Source organism: Pseudozyma flocculosa (genome assembly GCF_000417875.1).
Source record: "Pseudozyma flocculosa PF-1 unplaced genomic scaffold scaffold00012, whole genome shotgun sequence".
In the NCBI taxonomy this organism is placed as follows: domain Eukaryota; kingdom Fungi; phylum Basidiomycota; class Ustilaginomycetes; order Ustilaginales; family Ustilaginaceae; genus Pseudozyma; species Pseudozyma flocculosa.
In genome coordinates, this window is record NW_006920880.1 from 232,417 (window position 1) to 252,247 (window position 19,831).

Here is a 19,831-nt window from a genome sequence, read left to right on the forward strand (position 1 = left end):
CGGCGGCCGCAGATCACTGACGATGGTCCTGCTGACGTGGGTCTCTGATCAGAGGGTAGCGACTTGGCGCCGCTGGGCTTGCTTTTGGCCGTGGCATTGTCTGTACCAGGTCTAGCCGTCGCGCTGTCCTCCTCGGCGCGTCCAGCCTCTCCGTTGCTTTTGGCTCTTGAGCTGTCCTTGTTGCGATGATGGCGTTCATACTGCTCGTCGTACCTGGCCTGCTTGCGCGGCGGTGGAGATCGACTCCGGTCTGATCGCCTGGGATCCCGGCTCGTTTGGGGAAGTTCACCGTCTCTCCGACCCGACTGCAACGAACTCGAGCCGAGGGGATATCCCGCTTCCGGATAGGACCGAAGCCGAGACGAGCTTGCAGGGTCAGATCTGCTGTCCGTCCAAGCGGGCTTCGATGGCAGGAAAGGTGGCCGAATGTTCGCGGGGTATCGTCGTGTAGCGTCCCATTCAGGAGGATGGCCGTGGTACGTCGGTGCAGGGAGATCATAGCCCATTGGCTTCGGAGGAAGTCGATGCGACAGATTGGTTGGGCGAGATGGGTCCCAAGGCGACGCCGCAGGATATGATCGAGAGGCTTGCGCGCTCGTGGGGAGCGGCGGCGGCGGCGGCGGCGGTGGTCCTGGGGGTCGCGGCGGCAGCCCAAGGTCGGGTGCCCCTTGCAACGCGTATCGGGATGGGCCGCCCAGGGGGCCCCAACCCTCGTCACTCAATCGCAGCTGCCTTGAAGGGCTGCGCTCGCCACTCGAGTGTTGTTCATGTGCGAGTCGGTCGTCTCTAACGATTTCGCCGTCCTCAGAGCCGTTTGATGGCCGAGCAGGGCTGGGCTCATCCGCCTCGCTCGAGAGGTCCGTGTTCGACATCAGCGGGCGCGCTGGCAGCTCTGACCGAAATGCTGAGCTGTCGCTGTCGCCATCTGGTCGCATCGCCATGTCGCAGTGATGGTCGCTAGATGGTGCGAAAGTAGGGGAGCGGGTGAGTGTCAAAGAACGGTGCAACGCTTCGACGAGGAGCTGAAAGCAAGGAGCAAGTCACCTCCTACATGCTCCACTTTCGGGACGGCCCGATCCGCGGTGAGGCCGTGCGGCATCGGGCGGCTTCCGAATGAAGCCTGGCACTCGGCGTGCGGAGAGAGAGGGTCAGCTGCAGCGGCGTGCATGTGTTTATGGGGCGGCCTGCCAACCGGCTGCCAGCCTGCCTGGCCTCGTCCCTTTCTTTCACCCTACGCTCTCTCTCTCTCTCTCTCTTTCTCTTCCTCGCTGCCTTTGCCTCTTCGCCAGCAGCTTCGAGACCCAATCGGAGACGATTCGAACTCCACGCTTCGTCTCTATCGGTGTCGCCCTACCCCTCCCCCTATACTCCAAGAAACGCTTCGACTTTTGGAAAGGACCAACCCGACACTTTCATCAAGGATCATCACTGCAACGACTGCCACGACGACGCTGCTCCTGCTGCGGCTACTGCTCGAAGCGCGGCTCGCCCCGACGACGAACGAAACGAAGGCGCTCCTCTACTGGGAGCTGCTTCTACAGAGACAGCCATATCGACGGCCAGACAGCACCACGGCGTAGACGACCTTCGACCTCGACAGTCACGAGGGTCGGCTCCTGGCGACGCTCCGCCTCGACAGTCCTCAGATCCAAAGCAGTAGCCGACCATGTCTCGGCATCAGGATTAGAGCCATCGCATACCGAAAGGCACGGTCACTCTCGGCTCCCCTGCTGCTGTGAAGCCGTCGTCTCGTCCAGCCGTCGGATCGATTGCCGCTTCCAGCATGAGTAGGTCGCCCAACATGACCAGCTACACGGCGATCGCCTCGAGCGAAGATGGCCGAAGTACGCACCCCTCTTCGTCGACCTCGTCGCCGTCCTTTGCTGCGGCGCGGGCCAATGCCCTTGCGACGGCGTCGTCCGGGCTGGGGAGCGAATGGCCGCGAACCTTGACGGAACCGGACAACATGATCAAGACGCCCACCCCCACGGAAACGTGGACCTCCAGCACGCTCGCCCAGTACGCGCCCTCGACCACGGGCAGCCGTTCTGGAGGCAGTACAAGCCAGGCTCGGCCCATCAGCGAGGAGGAGCTGATGGCGCTGGTGGTCGAGAAGCGACTCAAGGCGAGCTCGGAACCTTTCCAGACCGCGGCGGGGGCCCGAAACCGATCTGGTAGCGTAGCCGGCCGCGAACGAGGCCGCGAGGACGGCAGGTCCGCTTCACAGACGCGGCGGGACGCCAAAGAAGGGCAGGAGATCAACACGCGGGATACGCTCGACCTCTGCTACATGCGCATCGACCGGCTGCCGGACGGCCTGGTCGACGTGATCAAAGACGACGTCGTCAGGTGAGCCGTCCATCCGCAGTACTTTTCCCCCTGCTGTCGAGATTACGCTTTGCTGAGTCGATGGCAGAACTCGTCGCTCCTCTCCCCTCGGTCAGGCTTGCTCTCGGGTACAACCTCCTCACCAAGATCCCCGACAGCTTTGTCGAGTTGAGATGCGTGCGGTACCTCAATGTCCGCGCAAACAGCCTCAACAGCTTCCCCGCTGCTGTGAGTCGAGCCATGAAGAGGGCTGTCCAGGCTCTGGGTCTCTGCTGACCGCCGCGCGCTGTAACGTCCCTTTCTCCCGGCCCTTTCGCAGATCTGCAAGATGCCTAGCCTCGAGATCCTGGACATTAGCAGAAACAAGCTCCGTGCCCTCCCCAACGAGCCCGGGCGCCTGCTTTCGCTCAGGGTGAGTAGTCCTGTGCCTTTTTTGATGCCGGTCGCTGGGGCAGCCCGCTGATTCCATCCTTCGGCGATCCACGCTGCACCCTCCTCGTTCTGCGATCGCAGGTGCTGTCACTCAACAGCAACAAGCTGACGCGGCTTGCGCCGTGGGTGGCAAAGATGAAGCACCTGCGTGTGCTCAAGATGGAGAACAACCCGCTCGAGTGGCCACCACCCCACATCTCCAAGATGCCGTCGGTCGTCTTGCAGAAGCCGCCGTCTTCTGCCGGCAGCGGGGCCATCGAGAGAGACGTGGTGCGCAAGTTCGAGGAGCGGCAGATGGTCGTCTGGATCGCCAAACTCAAGAACTGGATCAGCGACAGCCAGGGTGAGCACATCGTTTGCGCATCGGACGCCACTCATCCTGACAACAAGAGTATTCCGCTGACCCTGTGACGCCGTCGCGACCTGTCTTCGAAGCAGCCGCTAAGCGAGCAGAGTCCCTAGAGCCGTCTTCCTCGGCGGAAGTCGAGACGGACCAACCATCAGAGGAAGCTTCGACGCCCACCGACATCCTCGCCCTGCCGGTTGCTGCGCCGCCGCCAGCCATCGTCGAGCAAAGCACGGCTTCCGAAGATTCGCCCGCCAGCACAGGACATGCTTCCGACCAGAGCGACGGGCCCGTCACCCCCAAGAACAGCGATCAGAAACCGGACGACGATGCAACCTGGTCGCAGCTTCCCACCCCGAGCAGCGAAGACAGGGCGGGGTCCTCTCCCGACATCAACAGTCGCGAATCCCTGCTGCCGTACGACCGCCACCATGGTTCTCCTCGCCAGCTGTCCCGGGACCACTCTCACGAGCCGGTGCCGCCGATACCGAAGCAGTTTTCCCCTCATACCCCTTCGACGGTCGTCGCAGGCGGCCCCACCGACGTACGACGTCCGGCTACTGATGCAGGACCGTCGATCAACGCAGCTCGCCCGGTCGCGGATCTACATTTAACCGATCGTCGGATCGACGCCGATATCTATATCAAATCGCAGCACGGTCGCAACAACTCGCATACCATCGGCCAGGCCGTGTCGCCCCTGCAGCCGGGACCGCGCCGCACGCTGAACCCCAAGAAGTCGCTGCCCGATCTGCGGCTGAGCCACGAGGACATCCTGACAGAACGCAGCCAGAGCGTGCCCAGGTCAACCGACCGCAGTGCCGCCGTTGCAAACCGAGCGACAGAAGCGTCCGCACGCCCGGCCGTCTCTTCGCAGGATGACGACCAGCATCCGTACGTCGCCGCCCTGCCGACAAGGCGACCTAGCAGCGCTCCTCGGCGACCGCCACTGCCGCAATCCGCGAGCAATCCGATCGGATACCACTCGAAGCCCGGTGGCTGGTCGTCTTCGACGCCGTCCCCCAGCCAGACGTCCGCTGCAAGCTCTGGAGGAGGCGGACTTCGAAAGTTGAGCCTTCCCACCGTCGGAGCGACCCAGGCGGCGGCCGAAGCAGCGGCAGCGGCGATGGCGTCGCGGGCCCCTTATGCCCATACGCCGCCCAGAGGCGACTCGCACGGCGGAGTTCCGTCTGACAAGGGCGAGAACGTCCTGCCGGCCGCTCGATCCGACTCTCCCACGGTCGCCAGGAACCCGGCCGACTTTGAGCGCAACAGCTACTTTCGGCGCCTATCGACGCTGCCGCCATCGACCATCGCCAAGGCCGTCCCTCCTCCAGTGCTCAAGTTTGTCGACGGCACTCGCGGCGTTCTTTTCGCCCTGTCTCAGATCCACGCCGCGCTGAAGCAGTATATTCTCTTCGCCACCGACGAGCGCATCTCGGGCCAGTTCAACCGCGTTCTCGACATCGCCAGCGGCTCGATGACGACCTTCATCAACTCGCTGGACCGCTTCGACTCGCTGTCACTGCGAGGCACGCCGGAGCCATCAGTCATCCGTGGCGTGCTGATGACGTGCAAGGAGAGCGTGGTGACGTTCCGCAAGGTGGTCAGCGTGCTGCAGCTCCAGCTGCGAGCCTTGCAGAGCAGCGCCGACGTCCGTTTCACCCGCACCCTCTTGCTCATGCTCTACGGCAGCATGGCCGAGGTCAGCAACAGCTGGACTGCGATGGCGCCCCAGGTCGACGCGGTGCTGCCCTACCTTTCCGCCGACTCGATCGCAAACGCGGCCGCGAACCCCGCCCATGCCGCTCTCGCAAGGCAGAACAGCAGCATCCTGTCGAAGGCGACGGCGGCCGCCACCAACGCGCCTTCGCTGCCGAGCATTGCAGAAACCCCGAACTCGGCCAGGTCGGTGCGGCCAAACGCGCAGCCGCCGAGGCCAAGTCGTCGGCGTCATGCAGGCTCGTTCAGCGCTCATGACGTGGCCCAGGGCGCCAACATCCCGCCGAGCTCGTCGCAGCTACAGCCCTTCAACCTGGAAGACCTCCAGGCCTCGTCGGCGTACGGAACTCCCGGCCGGTCAGGACGCCGACCCGCTGTGCCCAACGGCGCGGTCCCTCCGCCGCATGCGCCCTCGGCATCTGGATCCGGCTCAGACTACTTTTCCCAGGCGGCCATGCACGCTCCTGGACCCACGCCGGGCACGCCGGGCGCCGCGGCCTCCGCCAATGGCAGGGGCATTGGCGCCAGCTCGGCCCCGGCGTCACCCTCCAAGAACCGGTCCAACTCAAACGCAAGCTCCAGCGGGGACACGTCGGGCTTCATGGCGGCAGGTGTGAGTGGCATGACGCCGATGGCCCCTGCCTCTTCGGCAGCCACCTCGGTATCGCACCAGAAGCACGGCAAGTCGCTGTCCAACGGCAGCCGAGCCGGCACCGGGCTCCCACCGAGCGGACTCGGCGCCAAGGTGACGATCGATGACCACCTTCTGGTGCTAGTCGACCAAATCACCGGGCTCTCCGCCGAAGTCTGGACGGCGCTGCTCTCCCACCTGACCGGCCTGGGCATCGAGTCTGAGCCGGCGACGCCGACGGGTCCCGTCACGACTCGATCACGCTCCAACACGGCCAACAGTCTCAGCGATCGCGAGCGCGGCGGGCACGGTCAGGATGCCGGAGAGCGCCTCGATGGGCTCCTCGTCGTCGCCGAGACGACGGCTTCGCTGACCAAGAAGCTGCGCGACCTGCGCGACCTGACGCACAGCACCGCGGAGCTGACGTCGCGGCTGCGCGAGACGTACCACTGCGTGCGCGAGGAAGAGGAGCAGGTCGACGTCGACGCACTGCTGGCGGTCCAGCGGTCCAGCGGCGAGAGCGACGACCGCGAGCGCGAGCGCGACGGGCGCAGCGGCGCACGGCGCTCGGCGGCCCTCGAACTCATCGCCCAGGACCTGGCCAAGCGCCTGTTTGACGAGTCGCACCAGTTTATCCGCGCCATTGTCAACATCTCGACGCTCATCAAGACGATCTCGACGTCGCACACGTTTCCGCGCGAGCTGCGCCGCTCCCTGGGCGAGGTGACGCACGGCTGCTCTGCGCTAACGGTGCATCTGCTCTGGCTCAGCCCGACGTCGATCTCCTAGGACCGCTTCGGACGCAGGCCGGGTCCCTAGAGCCCCCCTGCGCGCCAAAGGCTGCTCCGTATCGTGCTGTCCGAGGATCGCGCCGCACCCCGCGCCATCAGACGAACCTCCGCACCTCGCTAGACTGTCCTATCTGATGTCTCCATACAGGATCCCTTCTCTTGCCCCTAGTTCCGCCGCACCACGTTGCTCGATCTCGATCTCGATCTCGATCTCGATCTCGATCTCTCTCATCTCATCTGTACTACAGCATCCGATCCCATCCAACGTCGATCTCAGTCGCCTCTGCACGGTCACCGCTTCCCCCTCTTCCGGCGCCTCCCATCCGAATCCACTTTCTGTTTTGGTCTATGGCACGGCAGGGTGGCGGTTGGCGAGCCCACAACGACGGCATCTCTAGACCATGACGATGCCGTTTCCGGATCCGATTTCGGTGGGGCTCCTTGCGCTCCTCCTGATGAGCTCCTCGGCGAGGGGCTTGACGTTCGGATCGTCCTGCTTGATGACGGACTTGAGGTGTTGCGCGACGGGATCGAGTTCCGTCTCACCCGGTCGAGATCCCATTCCACCGGCAATCGGGAGCACCCTCCAGTTCTACCGCGACGACCAAGGCATTGATCAGAGCAAGAGAGAGCCAGCAAAGAGTCAGCGGTGCCCTTGCGGCGAAGGGAAGCTCAGGCCCGGCGGCGCTTACAAAGAGGTAGAAGCGGAGGAAGCCGTCGCCCGGTCCGAACTTTTGCTCCTGCAGGAAGAGGGAGTTGTCCATGACTGTGAGGCAGTTGACGACGTCGAAGCCGTACTGCGGCGTTGCGGCGTAGCGTGTCGTACCGTCAAAGTGGCGGGCAAGGGGAAAGGTGAGCAAGATTCACACGTGCCGTGCCGCAGGAGCATCGCCTCTAACTCACGTCGCGGGCAATGATGAGCGCATCGCCGCAGAGCTGGTTGAGCCTGCGCTTGAGGCGCTGCTTGACGTCGCGGTCCTCCCTGTCCCACCGCGTCACCTTGTCCTCGTCGCGCATCTCGCTCGGGCTCAGTCCGGTGAGGTGGCTCTGCTTCCACTCGGGCACGCCGCTCGACTTGGCCTTGGCCAGCGGGCTGAGGTTGGAGCACGACCCGCTCGGCTCGTCCGAGGCGGCCGGTGCGCCGCGATGCTCGGCTCCTGCCTCAAAGTTGCCCTCCCTGTCCCGGAAGACGACGTCGGTGGCGTAGTAGAACATGTAGGCCGCGTCGAGGGTCTTGTGCTTCGGGTTGTCGAGGATCGAGGAGGGCAGGCTGTAGAAGGAAAAGACGTCGGTGATGCGTTGCGTGCTGGGTTCCTCGACGACGTATGTCCACGTCACCTGCTTCTGCCGCTTGCCGCCGACGTCGACGCCGCGGCCGCTGAGGAAGATGTGCGACACCTCCTCGTCGGAGAACCGCGGCGCCATGTCGAATCGGCGCATGTAGCGCCGCAGCAGCCTGCCGACCGCCGGGACGTCCTTGCGCTCCATCTCGCGCAGCCCGACAGTCGAGGTGGACGCGGGCAGCTCGAAGCGCTTGATGTGGGCGTCCATCGACATATTGTGCGGCACGGCCGAGAAGCCGACGTCGACGAGCTTCTGGGCATTGATGGTGCGGTGGTAGTAGCGCGCCGTCGAGCAGGGCGTCGGCAGCACGGCGCCCGCCGTGTAGATGGCCTGGAAGACGCCGGTGAGGTGGCACTGGCGCGTGACCTCCTTGATGAGGACGGGCGCGAGGCGCTTGTTGCGCAGCTTCTTGTGGACGACGAGAAAGTTGATCTCGGTCGAGTGGTACGAGTGGTCGCGGACGCGCAGCTCATGGGGGATGCCCGAGATGAAGGCGACCATCTTGCGGGTCGACTTTACGCGGACGCCGATGTGCCACGTCTGACGGTAGCCCGGGTGCTTGAGGACCCAGTTGAGGAACTCGGGCGAGTAGTTGAAGCGGAGGCTGGCGTCGTCGTCCTCGACGTAGTTTGCCGAGAGGAGATCGTAGACCTCCTTGAGCTGCGCCTCGTCGTCGATGTCGACGGTAACCCACTCAAAGTCTGGGGGCAGCGGGTAGGGCTCTGCGCGGACCTCTTCTGGCGGCTGGTTTGGCTGGATGGGGCCCTCCTGGAGCAAGGGCTTGTCGCCGGGCTTCATGACGGGCTGCGTCTTCCAGAACTTGTGGTCGGCGAGGGCCTTTTGGGTCTTTTGCTTTGCGTCCTGGCCCTTGAGCACCTGGTCCTTTTCAAAGTTCATCATGGCCATGACCTTGGCGAGGTTGGCCTTGTTGACGTTGGCGGCGGCGGCTGCTCCGTGCTCCTGCTGCACGGCGTTCTGCACCTGCTGTACGACCTCGTCCGAGATGTTGCCCTCTTGGGAGGATGCGGCGGCGATCTGTCTCTCGACCATGGCGGCGTCCTTTTCCGCCTTTGTCTGGGGCGTGGCTGAGCTGGTCAGGCCGAGCTTTTTGCGGAGCTTTGCGGCTGCCTTGCTCTCCTTCTTCTTGCGCTGCTTTGCCGTCAGGGTTGCGCCGGCGGCCTGTGGGGCGTCGTCGTCGTCGCCGTCGTCATCGCCTGCGCTACCTTGATCGTCGTCATTGTCGTTGTCGTCGCCATTTGGTCGGGTCGTCTGAGCAAGATCCTGTGCTGGGGGTGCTGGTGGAGCCGCGTCGCTGGAAGGCTGTGCGCTCGCAGTGGCCGAGGACGACGAGGAAGGAGCTGGTGGCGGTGCGTCGGCTGCCATGGCGGTGGGGGAGGAACCAGAGGAGTGGGTCGAGTGAGCGGGGAAACACAAGCCAGCCAGGAATAAGGGTTGGAAGGAAGGAGGCAGGCAGCTCCCGCGTGCGAGTCGTCTGTGCGTCGTTGGGGCTGGGTCGGGGGGTGTTGGTCTGAGTGAGGGTGACCCGTTGACCCGCTGACCCGCTGACCCGCAGACCCGCAGACCCGCAGACCCGCACGGGTGGATTGCGATCGTCGTCTTGTGCCTTTCGCTGGGGAGATTCCACAATTTCGTTGGCCAACACCGCTTTTTTTTTCTCCTTTGGCGAGGTGTGCGTCGAGGTGCATGTCTTTCTTTCGGGTGGCCTCGTGGGCGTCGTCTTCTGGTCCTCTCCGCCACCGCAACGGTCCCCACCACCACCACCTTCACCACCACCCCCTACGCTGCATCTGCACCCACCCGGCTGGCCTCTATTGCGCCACACAAGCCGCACACCGCCGCCATCACCATCATGACCGAGCTCACCACCGAGCAGGTCCACCACCGCGACCACACCCACCGCGTCTTCTTCGGCGACTCGACCGGCTGCCTCCGCGTCGCACAGGCACCTTCCTATCCGCTCCCGCCAAACTACGCTGGCCCTCCAATCAGGACCGTCATCCTCCCCGGCTTCCGCTCCCACTCCGACTATGCCGTGCACAAGATGGCCGCCGGCAATCTGGGCGCAACCACCTGGATCGTCGCCATGGCTAGGAAGAGCGGCACCATCGACCTCGTCCACGTCGCCGAGCCCGCCGCCTCTACCAGCTCAGCCGCACCCACCGAGCTCCAGGCCACCGTCCTCGCCACCATCACCGAGGAACGCATGAGGGTCGGCATCGAGCGCTGGGTCGGCCTCGCCGTCGCTCACAAGTGAGTTGCACCGAGACGCTCGCTCGGCAATCCTATAAACCCGCACCCGGCGATCCGCACTCGCTGACCACTGTCGTCCCCCGCTTGGCCCTCACTCGAACTCTCACTCCACAGCGGCATCTACTCGTGCACCTCGGCGGGCTCCTTCCGCTTCACCCCGGTCGACCTCGGCGCGAGCGACGACATCCTGGGCCAGCCCAAGCTGCTCAACTTCTCCGGCCCGCTGCAGCACTGCTGCTTCTTCCCCGCCTACAACCCCACGCACTTTAGCTTTGCCGGCGAAGAGATCCCGCCTTCGCTCTGGGACGCGTCGCTCGCGCTCACCGAGCAGCCCCAGAGCATGGCCGGCGACGACTCGCTCGACGGCATCGCCGCCGACTCGGCATCGCAGGCGGCCAACATGAATGCCAAACTGCGCAAGCGAAAGAGGCAGGCAGAGGCGCGCGCAAAGGCAAAGGAGTACGCCTGGGGCGAGGTGTGGCGCGCAAAGAACCTGCCCAACGACTACCTCTCGCTTCCGCAGCGCGCCAACGTCGCCCAGATCGCCATCGTCGACATGGACACCGAGTCGCACCGCGACGCCGCTGCATCCGACGACGCCGCGGCGGCGGGGGCGGAGTCGGTGCCTCCCCGGACGACGATCGTCGTCGGGACAAAGGACGGCCTGATACGTGTGTTTGAGCCCGCCGTCGGCGGCAGGAAGCACACGCGGGAGCACCGGATCGTCCAGGCGGGCCAGGGCGCCATCAAGACGATGAGCGTCGGCCAGAGCCCGGGCGAGCTGTTTGTGGCGGACTCGACGGGCAAGCTCTTTTCCGTCGACTGGAGGAACGGCCAGATCCAGTACCAGTACAGGGGTGAGTGTCGAGTCAGGCGATGCGACTGGTGAGGTCCAGCGCCAGCGCGAAAGCTGACTTGTCCCTCTGTCTCCCCCACCTCACCCCTCCTTGGCTCCTCGACAGACATCACGGGAGCGATCAACTCGCTTCAGCCTCTGCCTGCACCCACCTCGGCCGACAGTGGCGAGCCGATCGGCCACCCGTTGCTGATCTCGTCGTCGCAGGACAAGCTGGTGCGGCTGCACACGACCGAACCGCCACCGGCGCAGCCGCTGCGGGGCAAGCCGAGCGAGGCGGGCAAGTCAAAGGTGCGCGGCGAGACGCTGTGGACTTGCTTCACGGCCTCGAACGCCAATTCGCCCGCGTACCTCATCACTGCGGTCGTGTGGGACGGCAAGGTGCCCACCTCGCAGGTGGTCCCGCGGCCGTCTCGGGCCAACAAGAGCGGGAGGAGGACGAGGAGGAGGGAGGGGTACGGCTTCGACGGTGTCGAGGGTAGTGGCGATGAGGAGGATGAGAGTGGCGACGAGAGTGCGCGAGAGGGAGAGGACGAGGAGGACGAGGTGTGGAGCAAGATGAAGGAGGTCGGCGGTAAATCCGGCGGTGTCGAGGTGCAGGCTGGAGGGCGCGACGACGAGGACGACGAGGTAGAGGGCGACGGCGACGGCGAGGAAAAGCGGAAAAGGACGAGGCAGCAGTGACTTCTGCGCCCGTCTTCCGTCTTGGCCCGCCAGGGTCCCGCTCCCCGCCATGCCTTGGCGGCCCGACGATCGTCTCCACGGCGGTCCAACTTGAAAAGCATCGAAACCCCCTCATGATTGTCCTTTGCCGTAGGTAGCAGCATCACCATCGTCTCTTCCAATCCACCAAGTCATCTCGCGACGCCAAGGCGCGGGTAAAGAGTGCAGACGGCGCACGAACAAGCGAAATCGGTAACGTGCCAGTCGTCTCGAGGGACGTGTTGGGACGGTTTTTCGAGGTCGACTGGATGTGAGAATGCGGACGAGACGTTGCGAGGGGTAGCGAGATGAGCGAGATGGGGTACGTGTCTATGGGGAGGAGTGGTGTCTGCCTCCGAGTAATGGCCGAGTCGTGCTTGTGCCAAATCAAGGAGAGGCGCGGGAGAGACGACAGGATAGACCAGTCAATGGTCGATGGTTGGCGGCGAGTTGCGACCATGTCGCTGCTGCTGCTGCTGCTGCTGCTGCTGCTGGTAAGAGGAGGCGGAAAGACGCTCCATCGCCTTTTGCTGCGCCTTGGGCGTCAGCCTCGTCTTTTGGCCCGCCAGGACGGGAGGAGGGGAAGAGGCAGACATCCGATCGAGGGCGTGGCGAAGTCCGTTTGGCTGCTCGTCTCGCGTCGTCTTCGATCCGGCTGCGCGCTTCGCCCTAGACATCGGCGCAGAGGGGGAGGACGCCTGACGGCCTGCACGGTCGGCGTCATCGTCGACGAGGAGCGACTCGATCAGCCTCTCGAGGCGGTTGATCCGATCCGCCTTGAGCTCGAGCATCTCGACGGCCTCGAGCACGTGCTGCGCCAGGATCCGCCGCTTCTCCTTGCTCATTCGCGGGCTGAGGTGCTTGAGCTCGTCGGCCAGCTCAGAGTAGAGCATGCGCTGGTGCACAAACTCGTCCCAGTGCTCCTGCAGCATCCTCTGCAACGTCTTGAGCTGCGAGCTCGTCACCTCAATCGTGGCTCCGACAGCGGTGGCGGCGTCGCCGTCGTCGCCGACATCCTCGAAGGCCTGCAGCAGCGTTTCCTCTTCGATCTCATCGGCCTCGCGCTGCCGCTCCCGCTCGAGCGCCTTGCTGCGTCTCGACTGCTGCCGTCGTGCCGATTTGCGCGAATTGGAGCACACGGTGCAGTGCCGCGTGTCGTGCTCCAGCAGATGATGCTGCGATGCCGCACCAAGACGACCATCCGAGTCGTGTGGGTGCAGCCGCGCCGTGTGCCTCGCCATGCTCTCGAACGCGCGTTGCGCTCGCGCCTCGGCAATCGTCGAGATGTCCTCTTCGTCGCCGCCGTACACGCCGTTGCCATCGTCAGCGCCTGTCGCTTGCTCGCGGAGCAGAGTCTGGCTGAGCCTGCGGCGGTTCTCAGCGACCGCATCGATGGTCTCGTCTGGGTCGTAGTCCCGGCCCATTGGCCCGCGGTGCCGGCTTACCGCCTCCTCGTGCCCGAAAGAGACCCTCGAGCGCTGCTGTAGCTGCGACGGACCGAGACGCGTCGTGGGATGGCGCGGCAAAGGAGGACTCGAGGCCCTTTGACGGCCGTCGGCTCGGTCCATGCGTGCGGCAGTCTCGAAAGGGGCAGGGTCCGATGCCGGATGGCCACCCTCATGGAAGCGATCGGTGGCGCGCTTGAGGTAAGGATGGCTGTGTACCGCCTCGGGGTCCATCTCGAGGCCATCGTCGTTGATGCCGTACGGTGCCCGAGTCGTGGCGCCCATGGGCGAGGTCTTCCTGATGTTGGAGGCTGCGTATGAGTGGTGCTTGGCTGCCCTACGAGGCTCGACGAGCTCCTCGACGACAACATCGTTGAGCTTTTCGACCTCGCCGGCAAGATAGACGACCTGGACGCGCAGCGCCTCGATGGCGTCCCAGGGATCGCGTTGATCCTGGCGGGTGGTACCGTGGCCATCGAACGAGCGCCTCGCTTGCGGTCGGTCGGCAGTGCCGGCGTCAACGTGGGATGCGGGGACGGCGGCTGCGGTGACTGCGGCAGCCTGCTGGGCGCCAGAAGCGGCGACCTCGTCGTCGGTTGCCAGCTGAGTGGCCTTCCTGAACTGCTCAGCCATGGCCGCTTTCAGCTTGTCGAGCTCTCCGTAGAGCCTCTGGATGACTTCGTCGTGCTCGCTCTGGCTCATGGTCCGCGCACCGTCATGGTCCGCCGCCGAGTCCTTGCGCGCTGGGCTCCGATTGCGCGGCATCTCGGCGACATCCGGAGCATCGACGTGGGTGTGGCTCGTCTCGTCTGCGGGGCCGCCAACCTGGTGCTGCTCAGCGGCCGACTGCTGCGGCTGCATCGTCGTCGGCCCGGGCGCCATCTGCTGCGCATTTGGGATGTCCTGCTGCTGCTGCTGCTGCTGCTGCTGCTGCTGCTGCTGCTGCTGCTGCTGGCGGTAGATGTGCCTCTCCTCTTCGCGGATCCTGTCCAGCAGCGTCTTGAGGAACTCGCCACCGCGCACCTCGCGCACGTCCTGCCACACGCTCTGGACCTCCCTCCGCAGGCCGTCGACTTCCTCCTTTTGCATCTCCTGGCTCTCTTCCAGATTGACGATCCGGTCGCCTGCCCGCTCGAGCTCCGTCTGCAGGCTGTCGACGAAGACGCGCAGGTGCCCCAGCTCCTCGAGCCTCGCGAACTGCGATCCGACGGCCGGGTCAATCGGAATGTGGGACACGCCGTCCCGAGCCTTGAGCGGGGAGGCCAGCATCGAGGTGAGCCCGGTGACGTCAGGCAAGCGGGCTGCGAATGGGTCGTCCAGACGAGCCTTGCGCGTGGCTGAACCCGGGTAGAGGTGGCCGGGAGCGCCGGGTCGCAGATGGGCAGGATAGGCTGCTGTCGTCTTGTGCTGGTCCGGGGATGGCCCTCTTAGCTCGCCAAAGGCAGGATAGCCATTGGCGTTGAACTTGGTTGTCGTGGCGACTGACCCGCCCTGACCCTTGAGATCGCCCTCTTGGCCTGGGCCGGTGGCAGGTTCGAGATCGCGGTGCTCGACCCTCGTACGAGCGCTAGACACCTGGCTTCCCGGGCCGTAGCCGCTGCCGCCAGAGTTGGAGTTGTTGAGCGTGGCGGCATCGTCATCGGTCCTGCGCGCCTCGTCAATCTCCTCGGCCCTCCTGGTGAGCTCGACATCGCGCTGCAGCTTGCGCGCCATGTCCTCGAACGCGCTGAGCGCGGTCAGCGAAGACTCGCGCTCGAGGCCAGCCCTCGCGAGCGCCCCGACCTTGCCCCGCGCGATGGGGTTCGGAGCCTGTGCCGCGGCACGATCGGCCAGAGGGCCTCTCTCGCGATTAAAGATGCGGCCGCTGATCGAGGGGGCAGGGCTCGGACTATCGGGGCTCTTTGTACGATCGCCGACCAGCGTGCGGATGGCAGGAGACGTGAGTGTGCGCGAGTTGAGGTGCTGCTGGTATGCGGCGGCATTGCTCATCATCGGTCTCGTCCTGTCCAGGTCGTTGGACGGTGCGGGCGGAGAAGAGGCCCAGTTGCGAGACGAGTGGAAAGGGTCGTGCGGATCCTGCGAGGGGCCCGGCCTGCCGGCAAGATGAGTTTGGCTGTTCTGTGAGGCGGGCTTGACGACGTCTGAGCGAGCGGCTTCGCTGGAGGGGTATGCGTTGGTATACGTTGGGTCGTCCTCGTTGAGCTTCTGAAGGGGTGGGACGGCGCAAAATCCTCCAAGGTCAACGGCCGCTCAAGTCTCGGGCACAGGAGCGGGGGCGTTTCGAGTACTCACCTTTCTAGACGCTCTGCTGGCGCGGTCGCTATCGGTGTATCGGTCAAAGTCGATCCTATCGAGCGTGTCTTCGCCCAAGGTGGGTCGCGCAAACCTGTGCTGGGCACCCGCGTTGGTGCTGCGCGAGGTCAGGGTGCCGCCGGCGGGAGTGGCAGCGAAGGCGCGGTGGTTGCCTGTGGACTCGAAGCCGTCGCTGCCGGAGGACGAGGTAGCAGAGGAGATCGAATCGTCTGCAGAGTCTGTGGCGGTGTCGACGCGTGCTGGGCGCGGCCGGCTTCCAGGGGAGCTGGTGTGCTGCGCATGGGCTGCGATGCGGCTGCGGTAGGGGCTCTTTGCGGATGCAGCGGGATACATTTGGGGCTTCGTTTGCATCTGGCGCGAGTCGAAGTGGTAGATGCTGTGTCGGTAGGATGGCGACTGGGCGCTGGAGGGATGTTGTGCGCGGAGGCCCCTGCCTACGCCGGGGATGAGGCTCTCATCGTAGTCTGTCTGCCGACGCGCGGAGAAGAATCGATGGTCATCGGCAGCGTCGTTGTCGTTGTCGCCGTCGTCATTGTCGTTGTCGCCGCCATCGCGGCCAATGCGGTCGTATGTGTCGACGGTGGATGAGGAGGCGGCGGTCTGGTGCGGGTTGGATGCGCGGAGGCGGTTGGCTCGGGCGAGCTGGGACTCGATGCCCCTCCTCTGACGCTCCTCGTAGGACGCGGGGATGTAGATGTCGTGTGAGAGGTCGCGGGCGGGAGCGCTGCCGTTCGAGTTGGGGTAGGGGTTGGAAGGGCCAGCAGCCAGGTGGAGGCCGTTGCGGTAGGTCGAGTACGAGGGGCCTGGCATGGTGGATGCGCAATTGGGCTCGGCGTACAGGGTGCGAGTGGGTGCGGTGATGCGACCCGGTGAGCCGTCGCCGCGTTGAGCCGCCGTGATGGCTGCGATGTGGCGTGGCGGGAGCGAGGTGGTTGCGAGGGGGCGGTGAATAGTCAGTAGTATGGAGGCAGTGCGGGAGGGAATGGGTGATGATGGATGGGGAGGAAAGGATGAGCGAGGCAACGAAGCGTCTGGCCTGGCGGACAGGCAGGCAGGCAGGCAGGCCAGGCCAGGCCAGGCTGTCCCACCCGTTGCATCGCCTGGACCGCCCGACGCGACCCAGCGAGGCACATCACGTGCGATATCGGCCCATGAAAAAGAAGGGTCCACCCAGGCGGCTTGGCCGAGGATCACGACGGATGGCCACCGGCAGGCCCCCCGATTCAGGCCTCTACCGGTAGCCTGCCCGGCCTGGCGTAGTCTGGCCTGCTAAGCCTTTGGCACGCCACGCCACGCCTGGCCTGGCCTGGCCGTGCATGAACCCGCAGCAGGCAAGGCCGATACTATGTGGAGAACGTCCGGCAGGGACGCGGAGCCTGGCCTGGCCGCGCTCCACACAGCCACACGGGCGGGCCATCTGCCTGCGTCCAAGTGATAGAAGAGAGAAGACGGCTCAGCCCGCCTTCGCTCTCTCACGACGACCAACGCCACCGTCGCCACCACCATCACCACCACCACCACCGCCACCGCCACCGCCACCCTCAACACGCCAACGACTCCGACATGGTGCAGGTCGACTCCAGTCCTGCGCTCGATCCGCCCAACAACGCACAGCCAGCGCCCGCTCCATCCTCGCCGTCACCGACCCCGGCATCACAAGATGTCCCCGCCACCCCCGCAGCACCACCGCCAGCACCGCACACGCTCCTCTGGTCGAAATCCAAGGTCTACGTCCACCCCTCGCCCTATGCAAAGCACAACATCCCCGGATACCTCGCCCTCGTACGCCAGGGACCCAACCGCCCGCGCGCAACCATCCTCCTCTCCTTCCTCCCAGAGAGCCTCGTAGAGCAGAGGCACGAACTCGAAAAGTTCGTTCGCATCGAATACACCGCTTCTGCAGGCGGCGACCCGGACAGTCCCGCGAGCAGCGCCCCAAGGACCAGCCTCGATGTCGTCGACGAGGACCAAGACGACGAAGACGAGTCCGAGCTCATCGCAGAGCCACCCGCCTCGGCCAGCTACGCCTTCTCGCTCCCAATCACAAACATCTACAGCTTCACGATAAAGCCCCCCACCATCAGCTGCTGGTACGGCTCCGTCACGCTCAGCCAGACTGGCGGCGTCGCCCTCCCCACCCTCCACTTTCACGACGACGAGAGCAAGAGCACTATCCTCTCGATGCACCGCGCAAGGTCCGCCACCGCCGCCGCTGCCGCACCGTCTTCCTCGTCGTCCTCTCCCAATCCTACCCTCGCGTCGGCCCCCAGCCATGGCAGTCTCGCAGAGACCAGATCCTCCCACGCCGCCGGCTACAGCAACATCTCAAACGCCGGCCTTCCCTCGCCTACGCCCACATGGGGAGGCGACGAACTCCTGCACCAGCTCCGCAAGTACGCAAACGTCCACCGCAGCGTCATCGATCCGTCCCTCTTCCTCGTCAACCCTTCGCGGGCGGATCTCGAGATCCACAACACCCCGCTCTTCGACGACGACGCCATCGACCGACCCAACCAGGCCGGCCCGTCCTCGTCTCAAGCTTCGGGCTCGAGCTGGCGCCACGAGTTGCCCGACGATCCCTTCAATCCGACGTACCCCATGACCGGCTCGTCGTCCCGCACCAGTGCCTTGCATCAGTCCATGCCGCCCAGCGCCAGCCCAAAGAGGAACGACGCATCGATGGACAACCTGACCATGTGGGCCAAAAGCACCCGCCTCTCGGTGCTCTCGTCGTTCGCCAACCTCACCCAGCAGGCGCGTCACGCCTCCCACGCCGTCCTCTCCCACCCACTGGCCAAGCCCTACGTCCCGCATCTACCGGGACCCGTGCAGTCGTTTGCCCAGGCGGGTCCCATTCCGCTCGGGCCCAACGAGGGGGAGTGGGAATGGCGCACGTCGAGGATCGCCAACAACAGCGGCACGGGAGAGTACTACGACAGCGCCCGCGTCTACCTGGCAAAGTGGGCTAGGCTGGTTGCCGAAGAGGGCGAAAGGAACCGGCGGCGCGAGGAGCGCCTCGGCATCGTATCGGATGCCGAAGGGGGCGTTGGGGGCCATGCTGGGTCCCACTCGGCCCAGGGCAAGGATGGACGGACCGAAGGCAGCGAGCTCGGCGCGTTTGAAGTGCTCGAGAGGGTCTACGACTTCCCGCGGCCAAAGTCGGAGCGCAAGGAAAGGCTCCTCGAGCTGAGCGACGTCAAACCGTCGACCGAAGACGCTGCTACAACCTCGCCGACACCCTCGCCCGCCATGGATCTCGATGAATGGCGATCGCTGTTCGATCCGCAGACGGGCGCACCGCTGCACAGCGACTGCGAGATCCGCCACCGCGTCTTTGTCAATGGCCTCACGAATGAGGCGAGACGAGAGGCCTGGCCATTCCTCCTGGGCGCGGTGCCGTTTCAGTCCACGGCCGAGGAGCGCGCGCTGATCTGGCAGCAGCGCGAGGTCGAGTACCACACGTTCAAGGCGCAGTGGCAGACCGACGAGGCGCTGCTCGAGAGCGACGCGATAAAGGAGCAGCGCCACCGCATCCGAGTCGACTGCCTGCGGACGGATCGGTCCCAGCCCATGTTTGCGTCGTCCCCGGCGTCGACTCCAGCCGACACGGGCGATGCCTCAGCGACCGAGAACGAGAACGTGCGCCGGCTCGGCGAGATTCTGTTGACGTACGGCTTCTGGGAGGCCGAGAGCTGTCGTCGCGGCGCCAGGCAAGACGACGAGACGGCCGATGCGTCGCCAGTCGATGGCCCGGATGCCGACCCGGCCACAGCTTCGACAGCGGCAGCTTCACATGTGCCACCAGAAGAGGGCGGTCTGGCAGGATACGTGCAGGGGATGAGCGACCTCTGCTCGCCGCTGTTCGTCATCTGCCAAGGCGATGAGGTCAAGACGTTCTGGTGCTTTGTCGGGTTCATGGAGCGAGTCGTGAGTAGTGGACCGAGGGGCGTTGTCGAGCAGCGAGCTTGCAGAGCACAGATCCGCTGACCGACCCCGTTCCTGCCGACGCGCCTGCCCTGCCCTGTCTCTGCTCGCAACAGAAATCCAACTTCTACCGCGACCAGAGCGGTATGAAGACGCAGCTGCTGCTGCTGCAGAAGCTCATCTCGATGATGGACCCACAGCTCTACACGCACCTCGACCGGTCGGACTCGCTCAACCTCTTCTTCTGCTTCCGGTGGCTCCTCGTCTGCTTCAAGCGCGAGTTCTCGTTCGACGACACGCTCAAGATCTGGGAATGCTTCTGGTCCTCGTCTCCACCGACGGCCGCCACGGCCATGTCCAAGGCCACACCGGCCGGGGCTGCCCGCGAGGAAGGGTGGGGGTTGACGCAACAGCTGCCGCTCTTTATCGCCCTGGCGATCCTCGAGATACACCGCGAGGTGTTGCTGAGGTACCTGGAAAACTTTGACGAGATCCTCCAGTACCTCAACGGGTTGAGTCAGGGCGGGCTCGACGTCGAAGAGGTCCTGGCTAGGGCAGAGGTGCTTTCCCTCGCCTTCAAGGAGGTCGTCGACAGGAGGGGGAGGGGGAGAAGCGGTGATGGTGCGGAGCAAGGACGAGGGGAGGATGAAATGGCCGTCAAGCTCTTGAGCGGCTTCGAAGATCAAGAGCTGGCGACGTTGGCAGGCTAGGACCAGGTCTAGCCCG

At 65.0% G+C, this 19,831-nt stretch overlaps 5 protein-coding genes across 5 annotated transcripts; 3 read left to right on the top strand and 2 right to left on the bottom strand.

Moving 5' to 3' along the window:
• Positions 1–1,783: 1,783 nt before the first annotated feature.
• PFL1_03831 (uncharacterized protein) lies at positions 1,784–6,248 on the top strand (the record flags this gene model as incomplete). The annotated part of the gene is made up of 5 exons (XM_007881354.1): positions 1,784–2,349; positions 2,445–2,556; positions 2,648–2,740; positions 2,842–3,103; positions 3,199–6,248. 5 exons carry the CDS (start codon positions 1,784–1,786, stop codon positions 6,246–6,248), a joined length of 4,083 nt encoding a protein of 1,360 aa, XP_007879545.1.
• Positions 6,249–6,644: 396 nt separating this feature from the next.
• On the bottom strand, positions 6,645–8,977 carry PFL1_03832 (uncharacterized protein; the record flags this gene model as incomplete). The annotated part of the gene is made up of 3 exons (XM_007881355.1): positions 6,645–6,842; positions 6,943–7,047; positions 7,154–8,977. The coding sequence occupies 3 exons, from the start codon at positions 8,975–8,977 to the stop codon at positions 6,645–6,647; spliced, it is 2,127 nt and encodes a 708-aa protein (XP_007879546.1).
• Positions 8,978–9,464: 487 nt separating this feature from the next.
• On the top strand, positions 9,465–11,405 carry PFL1_03833 (uncharacterized protein; the record flags this gene model as incomplete). Its single annotated transcript, XM_007881356.1, has 3 exons — positions 9,465–9,865; positions 9,980–10,722; positions 10,828–11,405. The coding sequence occupies 3 exons, from the start codon at positions 9,465–9,467 to the stop codon at positions 11,403–11,405; spliced, it is 1,722 nt and encodes a 573-aa protein (XP_007879547.1).
• Positions 11,406–11,848: 443 nt separating this feature from the next.
• On the bottom strand, positions 11,849–15,991 carry PFL1_03834 (uncharacterized protein; the record flags this gene model as incomplete). Its single annotated transcript, XM_007881357.1, has 2 exons — positions 11,849–15,073; positions 15,161–15,991. The coding sequence occupies 2 exons, from the start codon at positions 15,989–15,991 to the stop codon at positions 11,849–11,851; spliced, it is 4,056 nt and encodes a 1,351-aa protein (XP_007879548.1).
• Positions 15,992–16,744: 753 nt separating this feature from the next.
• PFL1_03835 (uncharacterized protein) lies at positions 16,745–19,815 on the top strand (the record flags this gene model as incomplete). Its single annotated transcript, XM_007881358.1, has 2 exons — positions 16,745–19,108; positions 19,222–19,815. 2 exons carry the CDS (start codon positions 16,745–16,747, stop codon positions 19,813–19,815), a joined length of 2,958 nt encoding a protein of 985 aa, XP_007879549.1.
• Positions 19,816–19,831: the final 16 nt, after the last annotated feature.